Source organism: Eulemur rufifrons, chromosome 20, assembly GCF_041146395.1.
Source record: "Eulemur rufifrons isolate Redbay chromosome 20, OSU_ERuf_1, whole genome shotgun sequence".
Taxonomy (NCBI): Eukaryota; Metazoa; Chordata; class Mammalia; order Primates; family Lemuridae; genus Eulemur; species Eulemur rufifrons.
In genome coordinates this window covers 51,715,424-51,728,279 of record NC_091002.1, presented here as the reverse complement: position 1 = coordinate 51,728,279, position 12,856 = coordinate 51,715,424, and the positions used below count along the sequence as shown (strand labels likewise).

The window sequence follows — 12,856 nt, the reverse complement described above, 5'->3', positions numbered from 1 at the left end:
CAGTGACAGAGTCGATGGGCACCTTCCCTGGGTGGGCTGGGGGCTGTGACGGCTACCTGGGCCCCTGGCTGAGCTCGCTGGGCAGCGGGGGAGGCAGCACTAGGGGGAAGTGAGTGCGAGACCTGTTTGGATTGTGCTGAGGAACCAGAGCCCAGAGACGGTGTTGGGGGGGTTCCCGCCCCAGGGAAGCCCCTGGGCAGGGCCTGCCTGAGAAGATGCAGGGTGTCCCCGACACTAGCAGAGGAAACAGTCCACACCAGGGCTGCTTCCCCTGCTCAAGTGGCACCCAGGTGGCGGTGTTCCCGGGTTGGGGCAGAGCGGCGCGGCGCAGAGTGAGTGGCGGGCAGGCTGCACAGGTGAGCAGCACGCAGTGTGGAGGGTGCCGAGGGGTGTGTGGACGTGCAGCCACCCGGCGGGCCGCAAGCACAGCCCCAGAGAGCCGTGAGGCCTCCGTGCCTCACAGTTTAGCTGCCACAGAACAGGACGCTGGTCACAGCTTCTTCATTTGCCTGTAGGCGCAGGAGGGGCGTGTGGGAGGCCACTTACGACCCTGCGGCCGGGATGTCAGCCCCTTTCTGGACGCTGCCATGGCCACCCTGGCCGTCACAGACAACCACGGAGGAGTCCAGGTGTTCCCGGTGGTTGAGAAATGCGAATAAACACCCTCATGTAATTATCTGGCTTGCCAGGGGCTAGGGAAGCTTGTTGGGAGCTCCGGTCCTTTTTAAAAAACTATAAATTAAATTTTCATTGACTTTAGTGTAAGATGTTAAAAAAAAATCAATGCTTTCATATCTTAAATCTTTTCCTCACGTCCCTGCTCCCCTGCGGCTGAACACAGCCTTCCTTCTCCTAATAACGGAAAATTCCTGGGGGGCAGGGTGCTGGCCCCGTCTGTCTGGTAGGTACTTCCTGTTGTCCAAATTATAGGATTAAAACAGCAGCAGCTCCGACCCAGGTTAAGTGATTGAGAACCTGTCTCTTCTCATTTCCCCAAATGAAGTCTCGCTTCGCGGCTGGCGGAGCTTTCCTGGGCCTCTGCTGGGTCGTGTTTCCCTGCAGGCCTGTGGTTGGGGGGTGCTCTCTCCTTTCCTCGGGGCGCACACGGGGGGAGGGATGAGGCAGGAAGCTTGGCTTTTCAGTGCCCAGTGTGCAACTGTCTGCAGAGGTCGCAGGAGGTGGAACTCAGGTGTGGCTGAACACCTGGACACAGGGAGCATCTGCGTGGCGGCGTCAAAAGAGCACTGGGGCGGTGCCGACAGGGGCTCCAGCCAGCTGCTGTCCGGCTGCTTCTACCTGCACCTTGGACACGTCCTGCACAGCTCACGGCGGCTCCCGCACCGTGGGGCTGGCGGCTCCGGCCAGCGGCAGCCTGTGCGGCGTCTCCACTCACATCCCTGTGCGTGTGCTCATCTCTTGCGGTCCCAGCGTCCCAGTGTCCCAGCATCCCAGCGTCCCAGCGCTGATCCTGAGACCAGGGTCGTGGCCCAGCAGGGCTGCAGCCCCACCTGAGTGAGGCAGAGAAGGGCGATGCAGGCGGTACCGAGTGTGCTCCTCCAGCGCGTCATGCGGGCAGGGTCCCCGTGTAGGTTCCCCAGAGAGGGTCATCCAGGTTGCTGGACTCGCCTCCACCATGGCGGCCACGACGACCACTGACCGTGGGCCCTACCTGTGGGCACAGTCCGGGGCACCCGGGAGCAGGCAGTCACAGCCCCTTGCAGGAGCTTCCGATGGGGGAGGAACGCACGGGAGGGCTTTGGGGCAGCTGGGGATTTGGGAGGGCTCAGCGCTGCGTGCTCCGGCCTTGACCGTCAGTTTGGTCGGTTCAGTAGTTCAGTTCTCCAGCTGCGCAGGGCAGCGGGCGATCTGGCTGGAGCCCCTGTTGGAGCAGCCACGAGGCCACCTGCCCCAGCAGAGAAGAGGGAAGCGGGCTGGGCTGGAAGCTTCCCAGGGAGAGATTGTGCTGAAAGAACAGCGCCCGCAGACGCCCTGGCCACCGGGCGAAAGCCGTCTCCCAGCTGGAGCTGGGCGTCGTGTGCGGCTGAATTTTTCCACTCATCCTCTCTGGAATCCTGTCGATGCAGTCTTGGCAAAGCCTGTTTGAGCCTGAAAGCTTTTCCCATCTATTTTTAAATAAATGGAATTCCTGCTGCTTACATGAAATTTACCCGAACCGGGCATCTTCACGACCCTGCACGCTTTGCCTGGGTGCGGGTGGGGTGGGGCGGGGCGGCACGAGGGTGCCCAGACTGCTGACAGCGTACAGCCGTGGGTGTGCAAGACACAGAATTAAAAGCATAAATGATTAATGAGCTGGCTCCTTGAAAGGACATCCTAAACAAAGGAAGCAAAGATTTTCAAACCTTGATGGCAGGATTCACTTTCCAGAACCTTCGGGGAGGGGGCAAAGCTGCTGGCGCAGAGGCCGGGGGCAGGCGAGGGTGGAGGTCTGCCTGCGTCCGGGGCTGGCCCCTCGGCCTGGCCGCGGCGTCCTTCACAGCTGCCCCAGGAGACTGCGAAGGCAGCCGATGGCTCCCCCAGACCTCAGGGATGTGTTCTCCTTTTTTCTGAAAAATAAGACCAGCATGTTTGTCTCTCCCCAGTGTCCTGGAAGCCGAGGGAGCCCTAAACCCTGCTCCCATCTCCGTGCTGGTGCATCTGCGGCAGTGGAACCCGGGAATCTCTTTTCCCTCACTCTCCGTGAGCCAACCCGTACCACAGGCCCCACTTTGCTCTGGCATCAAACCCGGGACGCTTGTTCCCCAGGAGGGACCGTGCCTAGCTCAGGAACTGCCCAGGTGGTGCCCGGTAGTCTGGGGCTTGCCCGTGACAGAGTGAGGCAGCTCAGCCCTTCCAGAGTGCACACATGTGAGCCGTGGTTGCTTTGTCCCGCTTCCGGTGAGTGTGAAGGAGGGTCGCCCAGAGGCGGAGGAAGAAATCCGGCCAGCTGTGCAGGGAGATGCAGGCGGTGCAGGGAGATGCAGGCCGTGCAGGGAGATGCAGGCCGTGCAGGGAGATGCAGGCCGTGCCTTCTTCCGTTTGCACCAAGAGGTCTCCCCCACCCCTGAGGGCCGGCGCGGCGCCTCCTCCCTTAACCCAGGCCCGGGCTTGGCTCAGTACGCTGGGGGGAGGCATGCAACTGAGAGGGACTGCAGCGGCATGGGGCAAGCCCACCTAACGCCGGTCACATAGCCAGCGTACTGGCATGGGGGCAGGGAGGTGGAGGATCAGGCGTGTGCCCAGGGGCGTGTACATGCTTGTGTAAGCTGCCGTCCATCCCAACATTCTAGATAATTTACAAAGTAGCTGCCTGCATTGACCCTCATGCTTCCAGTCTAACTAAAAAAACCAACAAACCCCATGGTCACTAGCTCTGGAAACCACAGGGCTGACCCTGTGCCAGGGTTAGCACTGTTTATATATTTAGTGACAAGTTCTCACTCTATCACCCAGGCTAGAGTGCCGTGGCGTCAGCCTAGCTCACAGCAACCTCAAACTCCTGGGCTCAGTGACCCTCCTGCCTCAGCCTCCCGAGTAGCTGGGACTACAGGCAGACTCCAGGCAAATGCCACCACACCCAGCTAATTAAAGTTTTACTTTTTGTAGAGACGGGGTCTCGCTGTGTTGCCCAGGCTGGTCTCAAACTCTTGGCCTCAAGTGATCTTCCCGCCTTGGCCTCCCACAGTGCTGGGATTACAGGTTTGAGCCACTGTGCCAGGCCAGTTAGTGCTGTTTTATGAGTGACCTGTGAGGACAGTGCCAGCGACTCAACAGAGGGCCTCTCTCTTAGTAGACCCTGTGGTGCCAGGGGAACGCGGAAGGGGGCTGGATGTCGTCAGGAGATGCGCCTGCAGCCGACACCCTCCCAGGTGTGCAAGGAAGGCTCCGACCAGGTGAGGCGCTGAGGGCATTGAGTGCTCCGGGGCCCTGCAGGGCTCAAAGATGGGTCCCTCTGGCCTCCCAGCAGCAGCTTCCAGGGGGACCCTCCCAGGACACCCACCATTCCCTGGCAGAGGGGAGGGCACCTCTGCCCACCCTCCCCCCAAGGGGACACCCTCCTTTGTCCTGAATGGTGGCACTAGCATGTGGCCCCCGCTCCAGCGCCTTCTGGATGATTCTCTCAGGCGTCCCCTCTGCCTGCACTTTCCCTCTTCTGGCCTCATGTCCTCTGTGAACGCCCCTCCCAGGACCCCTCCAGGTGGGGCTCGGGCCACCTCTTGGGAAGCCTCAGTAGCCCCTCCCTGCATACAGCAACCTAAGGGGCCTAGCGTGAGGGCCCTGGGGGCTGAGCCGCAACAGAGGGCTCAGCTAGGGCCGGTCCCCTCCCCCTTTCCGGAGATGTCCACCCCCGGCTAGGGGGAGAACCCAGCCCTGCCAGGCGCTGGGCGCTTTGGGACCCCTGGGAGAGCAGGGCCCGTAGGGCTGTCCGCTTGCTTGGTCCTGCCCAGCTCAGACGTGACGACGGGCCGATTCCCGGTCAATGTGCACGTGGCCAGGGGAGCGGGAAGGGGTCGGTCGGGTGGCTCAGATGACCAGTCCGGCAGGTCCGCCTCCCCTGCCCTCGCGGTCCCTGCTGCGTCCCGCCTGGCGTCGCAGGGGTTAACGCGGGGCGGGGCGAGGCAGCGGGCGGAGCCGGCGCGGCTCCGGGCCAGGCGCCGAGGCGCGCGGAGCGAGGTGGCCGCAGCGTCCCCGCGCGCGGCCCGGGCCCGGCAGGAGCGCGGAGCCGCCGCCGCCGCCGCCGCCTCGGCCATGCGGCTCCCGGGCCGGGGGCCTGGGCTGAGGCCCGCGCCGCCCCCCGCGCGCCGCGCCCGCTGAGCCCGCGCCCCCGGGCGCCGCCGGCACCATGGTGCAGAAGTCGCGCAACGGCGGCGTGTACCCCGGCCCGAGCGGGGAGAAGAAGCTCAAGGTGGGCTTCGTGGGGCTGGACCCCGGCGCGCCCGACTCCACGCGGGACGGCGCGCTGCTCATCGCGGGCTCCGAGGCCCCCAAGCGCGGCAGCATCCTGAGCAAGCCGCGCGCGGGCGGCGCGGGCGCCGGGAAGCCCCCCAAGCGCAACGCCTTCTACCGCAAGCTGCAGAATTTCCTCTACAACGTGCTGGAGCGGCCGCGCGGCTGGGCGTTCATCTACCACGCCTACGTGTGAGTGGCCGGGGGCAGGCGTGGGGCGCGGCCCGGGCCCGCTCGCGACCCCGGCCGGGCGCGCAGCCCGCGACGGAGCGGCCCCTGCGCGCGTGTCCCGGGGCTGGGTCGGGACCGCGTCCCCTGCGAAGGCGAAGGGCGGAGATTGGAGAGCGGTTTTGGGAAGGCCAGGCAGGAGGGAGTTCAGGGAGTCCTGGGGTCAGGGGCCGTTCCGCGGCCGGGAGGCCCCCGCGGGGTTGTGTCGCCCCTCCCCCGCAGCGCTGGGAGTGTCGGGCCCCAGCCCCCTCCTCAGCCTGAGAGGCCCCTCCCCGCGGCCCTGCGCCGAACAAAGGCCGGCGCGGAGGGAGGGCGGCTCTTCGGTCCTGCGCCGGGTCTGGACAGGGGACCCTCGGGCTGGGCACCCCCCCTCCCAAGTGAGGGTGGCGGGGGAGGGGCTGGCGTCCCTCCGCCATCCTCCGAGCCTCTCTCTGCCTCTCCGGCTGGGGTGAGCTTTGGGATTGCTGAGGTGGGGAGGGGTCCCCCCATTACTCCCCATCCCAGCGGCAGGCGAGGGCAGCGGACCCCATGGGTGCCTGCACCCATCCCTGGCCGGGCCCCCAGCGCAGCTCTGACCCATCTCTGCAGCTGCCTCCGTGCACTCTCTGGGCTCTGGACCCCTCGTGGGCAGAGCGGAGACCCTGCAGGAGGGGCTGCAGCTGTCCTGGGCGCCAGCCCTGGACCTAGAAGGACCCAGAAAGGCTGTCCTGCCTCCCCAGGCCTGGCGCTGGGCGCATGGCAGCGTCCTGGAGCAGGGAGGCGGGGGCGGCCCAGACCCACACGCCGGAGCCCATGGGCGTTCTGCGTGCCATTTGCACAAGTCGCTGCGTGTGGGAGTGCGTGTGCGGCCTGCGTGGCTGGCGTGCACAACCTCTGGGCACGAGGGCGCTTGCTCTCCCATCCCAACCCAGCCAGGGACTCGGCCATTTTGTGTGAAAGAGGCATTTTGGGATGGGAGTGCGGAGCGCATTCTGGGAAATGGTCTCTGCCGGGTGCCCACGGGACAGAGAGGGTGCGTGCCCACAGCGTGCCCTGGGTGGGTGCGTTCTGGACAGACCCTCCGTGGAACGTGTGGGGGAGGGTTTTTGGGTGGGGGGAAGGTGCTAGAAGGAGGATGCAGGGCAGTGTCCTGGGGGAGACCACGGCCTTGGGAGGGCCTCTGGGCACGTCCAGCCCTGTGCTGCACACACCTGCCGGTCCTGAGACTCCAAGGAAGGGCCAGGCCTGGCGGGGGCGGGCAGCGCAGGGAGCGCCAGCCCCACCTCCGTCCCCACCTGGCGGGAGGCCGAGGGGCTCCCAGTGGGACTGGCCCTGTTCAGCCAGGTCCTGGCCTGAGGTGGCTTCTGGGACCTGGACAGGACAGAGCCCACCCCTTACGGCCACCTGCCAGGGTGGCCCTGGGCCCGGTGGTCAGTGCCCCCTGTGCGTCCGACCTGCGTTCCTGCTGACCAAGGCTTGGTTCTGCTTTGGGTCCCGTGGGCTGGGGCTGGGCAGCCCTGGCTGGCGGCATTTCCAGGGGCTGCCCTCTGGGTCAACAGCCCTCCGTGTGGCCAGTCCCTGCCCGGGCCTGCGTTGGTCAGCCCCTCCGTCCCTCCTGCCTGTTTCCTGTCTCCTGACAGCTGCTGCGTCCAGCACTTGAGCAAATCGTGGGGAGCCCTGCACGTGTTGGGGGCTGTGTTGTCCCCACCTGGGCATCCCCGAGTCAGGACAGGCCTTTCCGGAGAGCAGCTCTGCCCTTTCTGGGCGAGACCCTCAGCATCGGGGGCTGCCTGGCCTCAGCCTGCTCGGCCTTTGCTATGAGCACAGGGCGTCCTCTGCTCCCACAGGGCGGCTCGGACTCAGGGGAGGCGGCCCCACTAGCTGGGGGTTTCTTCTGGGAGTGGGCAGGAGGGACAGTGCTAAAGAGCAGGGGCTCCAGGACTGACTGACTCAGTTGGACACGTGCATCTGGTCTCAGAAGCTCTGCAAGCCTCAGTTTTCCCGTCTGTAAAGTGGGCACGGCTGCTTGCCCCCAGGGTGCACGGAGACCACTGAGGGTACCCAGCAGGCCATTTGTGAAGGGGGCACATCTCAGCACCGCTGTTGTAACTCAGCACCCACCCCAGACCCCAGGTGTGGAATCCTCCACTGTTCCTGACTCGAGGCCCGTCCGGGGACCCAGCTCCACTCTGACTTCCCGAGGGTGTGCCCCATGTCCCCTGCCTGGCCTGCCTGGCCCGGCCCATGTTGTGCAGTGGGCATCATTTGGTTTGTTTATTCGTGTCATGAAGATCGAGCTGAGCTGGGCCTGGGGTGGAGGCTGGGGCTGGGGTTCCGCAGCTGCTGTGCTCGGCTGGAAGCAAGTCCCCTCCTGGTCACCTGCCTCCTGCCTGTTGCCACCAAAGTCTGGCTTCTGAGGAGTCAGGTTGTGCCAGCCTCTCTGGGTGTCCCTGCTGGGGACAAAGGTGGAGAGGGAGGCTGTGCCCTGTGCCCCCAGGGCTCAGTGGTCTCGGGCCAGGCCCACCGGCGGCCTCTTCTCTGCAGAAGGCCCACTGGCGGCCTTTTCTCCACCGGTGGCCTCTGTGCGCAGCCACGGCCACCGCTCGCTCCGCTGTGAGCTTCCCCAAAACCTCTTCTGGACACAGCGGCCTTCCCTGAGTCAGAAGGGGTTGGAGAACCTGCCCTTGGCTGGGGTGGGGGCTGAGGTGTGGACCCTCCTCCGTCAGCCCCCCCAAAGGGGGTGTGAGCCACAGAAAAGGCACCAAACTGGCATATGTGTCCCCATGGGGCTGCCCCAGGGAGCTCCCTGGGGTGTCCCAGCGCTGTGGGGGGTCTTTTTGGAGCCCGAGTGGGGCGCCACCCTCTTTCCATTCTTGTGCGCAGGACGAGAGCCGGGCGGTCACTCCCCATAGAAGTCAAATCTCTACCTGGCTCAGGTGAGGTGGGGGACCGCACCTGTGCTCCCGCCGTGTGCCGTCTCACTGCGCACCTGCAGAGGGTCGGGTAGCCCCATTTTTACTGAGGGGGAAACTGAGGCCAACAAAGGTTGTGTGAGCCCCAGAGCTGTCCTGCAGGATGAAGGGGGTCCCAGCCTCAGAGATGAGGGCTTGGGCCGTGTGGCTGGATCTTCCCAGTGCACAAGCCACTTGGATTGAGTCTGACACAGGCCAGATGGAGACTCTGGCTCAGTGGTGACGGCCCGGGCGGGGCCCGGACGGTGTCCTGTGCACGTGTCCGGGTGGCCTCCGGAGGCTCCAAGGTCTCAGGGTCCTGTGGCCACGGCCATCTCTCAGCAGTGACAGTGGGTGTCCCACAGAGGCGGGACGGGGCCACACCCTGTGGGTGCCCTGTGTACGGCTGGGCGCTCCCCAAGTGGCCCTCAGTGACCCGAGGGGGTGGGGGCCCCCTGCATCCCCCTCAGCTCTGCTGCTGGCCCCGGGAGGGCCACTTGGGGGTCCCCGGGCATGGTGGTGGGTGTTGGCCGCCTTTGAGGGGCAGGTGCAGGCAGGGCCACCCGCAGGGCCAGGGTCCGGTCTGCTGACCGCATTTTGTGCCGAGAGAGACCTGAGTCTCCGAACGGCCCGGCCGCGTCTCCACTGCCTGCGTCGGAGCCTCCCTGCAGCTCCCGGGTGGGAGACACCTATTGATTGAAGAGTTGAAGAATTTTATGGAAATTTCCCAAAAGGCGAAAGTGCCTCAGAGGGTTGTGGTTTCCAGGGAAACCTGGTGTGTCAGACTCTCTGGGCCTGCTGGGAGGCTGGAGGATGGTTTAAAGCAAAATTAGTCTAACATGATAAAATATTTTTAATCGCTATGTCTAATTATGTTATGGAATGCATCTCTGTAAACATTCTTATATGTGCCAGGTAATAGAAAAAATAGTTAACATTAATAGGTAGGTAGGAAGCTCAGTTCTTGACGACTTCACAGATCAGAGCGGAGAAAAATCTCAGCTTTGTTAGAAATGGGTACAAGTCAAATGTTCAAACCAATCACCACAGGGAGGCGGGCTCGGCTGGCCGGGCCTCGGGGCCTCTGAGGCGGACGCCGCCGGCCCCCCGGTGCCCACTGTCTGGGTGCGAGCCCCATCTCCACTGTTGAAAATGCTTCGGCCCTGAGTGTTTCTGGAGAAGTTTCGCTCCCGCGGCGTCTGGAGACAGTGTTTCCCCAGTTTGTTTTAGTCAATAAATTAATTAATCCGCAGATCTTTTCAGTCCCCGTGCTCCTGGCGCGTCCACGCAGCGTGCTCACTCAGCAAGACGCTCCGGGCTCTGCCGGTGAGAGCGCAGGGCTGGCCTCCGCCCCGGGGCTGACAGTCCTCGGCCGCGGCACGCGCTGGCCTCCGCCCTGCAGGTGCTGGCAGTTTGGACAGGAGTTCGCTGCACAGAGGGGGAAATGGCCAGGCCCAGGGGACTAAGGACCCTGGGGGAACTTCGTGGAAGGTGCTGACAGCAGGGCCTTGAGCCTGGGCAGGGCAGAGCAGGGCAGGGCCCGACCAGCATGCAGACAGCGGGCCTCGTCTCCCACGGAGGTGGCCCGTCTGTGCCTGTGCCCTGGGTCACGTGTATTCCCTAAGTGGTTATCACCGCTGGGGATGGTTTAGAGGCCCTGAGCTACCTGTTGGGTGCACAGGATGGTCAAGGTGGGACCTGGGCTCTGGCTGGAATCCTGCCTCCCCCAGGAGGACCCTGGTTTCCTTGTCTGGGTCACAGCTCTGTCTGCCTGTCTGGTTGCCGTGGTGCTAATTGGATGTGGGTCCACACAGTGCTCTCTGTGCCGACGTGAGCCAAGGGCATCGCCACAGAGGTGGTGGCGCGATGAGGTTCTGCAGAATGGAGTCCTCACCTGTCCTGGCGGCGTCCCTCTGCCGTCTGCCCCGTGGGCAAGGTACCGGTCCCGTTGGTTAGCTGCGAAGGGGTCGAGGCTGCCCCTCCCCTGACAAGGAGGTTCAGGTGCCGCTGGAGGCGAAGAGCGTTTGTTCAGGTGCGAGACCCGGTTCTGAGCGTCAGAAGCTTGCCGGCCCGTATGTCTGGTGGGCCTGGCCACAGAGATGCTGGCATCTTCCTAGAACGGAGCTTGCCTGGTCCTCTGCCAGGTGTTTGGGGACAGATTCCTGTTTGTGGCATCCTGAGGGTTGGAGTGACTTTGGCTTGAAAAACACCATCGTGGGCAGGTGTTATCAGTGGACACCTGAGACCGTGAACGGAGCCCTGAGCCCCGTGGACATGTGGATTCCACGCAGACGACATCCAAACCCACACGACAGCTTGGCCTGGCAAGGTTGAGCCCCTAGGACGGAGAGCTGAGCACTGTCCCCAGAGCGTAGGGATGCCTGAGCCCCCAGGACGGAGGGCTGAGCACCGTCCCCAGAGTGTGGGGACGCCTGAGCCCCCAGGATGGAGGGCTGAGCACCGTCCCCAGAGTGTGGGGACGCCTGAGCCCCCAGGACGGAGGGCTGAGCACTGTCCCCATAGCGTGGGGACGCCTGCCAAGCATGGCCCTTCCCTCTGCGGGGCTGGAGCTCGGCTCTGCTCTCGACAGTTGCCGTGGCTGCAGGAGGAAAAGTGCCTTCCTGTTTTCATGGGTGACACCTGTCCAACTTGCTTAGTAAAGGCCAAAGCAGGTTATTGGATCAAGGTAGAAAGAACCTGCGGATCTGCGGCTGTCCCCAAAGAACATTCTGGAACTGACTCCCCTTCGCTGGCCAGGCCTGCCGAGGAGCTGTCAGCTGAAGTGCAGACCGGCTCTGACTTCTCCCAAGCGACTGTCCCTGCTGACCCGAGCTTGCTTCTTCCTTCCAGGAGGGGTGTCCACAAGCCCTGCAGAACCAGGCTCTGTCCCCCTCACTCTGGGTGAGGTGGCAGGAAGTGGCCAGGGATGGTCCCCGAGTCTGCTCCTGTCGTGTGAGAGCCCTGCCCACCGTGTCGGAGGAAGGCGGCCTGGACGCTGCTTAGCAGATGGGGCGGCCTGGAGTTGAGGCGACAGGATTGGGTTTTTGCCTGAACCTGGGTGGGCCACGCTTTTCATCCACCCAGGAGGAAATAGGGCCCGACCCGGAGCCCAGCGCTGCCCGTGGACCTGTGGGGCTGGCGTTTCTGGAAGGATAAGGAGACTCTGAGATGCTCTGCCCTCAGGAGGTGGCAGTGGCTTGTTTTCCCTGCAGCCACTCGGGGTGTCTCCGGTGTGCCATGACCCCGCGGGGAAGGACGGCGAGGCGAGGTGCCACACTCTGTCCCGCTGGGGAAGAGCGCTGCCCACGTCTGCGGCTGGGTGACTCCCAGCCAGTGCCACTGAGGCAGCAGGACCCCGACCCCCACTGGAGTCCGGGAGCCCTTTGCTGGCCCTGGGGCAGGGCTTTGGGTTCCAGCATCGGGGAGTTAGAATCTAAAACGTTTCCTCCGTTAGAAACGGGCAGAGCCGTGCTCTGGGGGGGTGGGTTGGGCGTCACGGTGGGGGTCTCCCAGGAGGGGGTGAGTGACCACGTGCTGTGCAGACACACCAGGGTCTCCAGGATGGCAGTGATGGGGGACACGGGGTGACAAGAGCCTCTCGGGCCTGTAATCCCCAGACACCAGCGAGGGGGGGACTGAGGGCTCTCGGAGAGTGGCCGCCCCTCGTGTGCTCCGGGTGGGAGTCCGCCCGTGAGGAGGCCCCTCTGCTAGCATCTGTCCTGCTGCCTGCTGGCCCGGGCTGGCCACAGGGTGGGGACCCGGCACAGCAGCGACCGGCTTGTCAAGCAGCGTCTGGCAGAGGAAGTGATGGTTTGGGGACAGTGGCCGCTCCGCTTAGGGGATGGAAGGGTGTTTCCCAGGCACGCTCCAGAGCTGCCATCAGGCTCTGCCGGTTACTCGGCTTGAATAAATTAAGTCTAATTTTTGGGGGGTTACCGGGAACAACTTTGTCAATTCGCAGAAGAGCAGGTGTCCAGGAAGCCCCGGCGGGAGGTGGAAACAGGCGTCTCCATCCCTCGATCATCTGGGGGGCTGGGCCCCCAGAGCCTCGTGCGCATCAGCACAGTGGGGGCCGCGCCCCTGGCCCCCCGCCGCCTGTGGGCTTGTCCTGCCCCTGGGAGCCCTGGGCGCGGGAGGAAGGCCAGCGTCCTGGGGGAGGGGTGAGAAGCTTCCGGAAGCCCGTTCAGAAGGGGCCGGAGAGCCAGGCGGGTGGCTGGGAAATGCGTTTCTGCCCCTGCTGGGGGCTCAGGCTGCCGGGCCTGTGCGTGGGCTGCGAGGGTCCGTCCGCGGCGGCGGGCGCGGCGCGTGTGGACTCAGCGACTGGTTCCCCTCGGGCAGACACCGGGGGTCCCAGCGTTTTGCCCCCACAAGCAGCACTGTGGTGAGGCCTCCGTGCACACGTCTGTAGGATGAGTTCCTAGAAGCTGTCTGGTTACTGTAAAAATGTTCTTATCCCAAATGGCGGTTTTCCTTGGGCCAAATATGCAGGGGAGTCAATGTTCATTGTTAGTGAAGAGCTACATTTTGTGAGACGCGTCCTGGCCGGGGAGGCCATTGGGTGCAGAGAGGGAGGCCCCAGGCCCTGCGCTCGGCCCTGCCCTGCCGAGGTGCTTGGCCCTGCCGGGGTGCTTGGCCCTGCCAGGGTGAGCTCTAGGGAGGGGGTGGGGTGTGGCTGCTGACCGTGGTCCTGAACCGGAGCCCACGGCTGGGCCTCCTTGTGGGCGGAGGGGCCGGGTGGTGTGAGTCCCAGG

The 12,856-nt window shown here is 64.3% G+C and overlaps 1 protein-coding gene across 5 annotated transcripts in view; it reads left to right on the top strand.

Moving 5' to 3' along the window:
- The first annotated feature begins 4,792 nt into the window (after nucleotides 1–4,792).
- Nucleotides 4,793–12,856, top strand: part of KCNQ2 (potassium voltage-gated channel subfamily Q member 2) — a 40,056-nt gene continuing 31,992 nt past the window's right edge. For all 5 annotated transcript variants that reach the window (XM_069495475.1, XM_069495477.1, XM_069495474.1 and 2 more), the window contains exon 1: nucleotides 4,793–5,139. In XM_069495475.1, coding sequence (XP_069351576.1) covers nucleotides 4,844–5,139 — 296 coding nt within the window. In that variant the 5' untranslated portion in view covers nucleotides 4,793–4,843. The remainder of the gene's footprint in view (nucleotides 5,140–12,856) is intronic.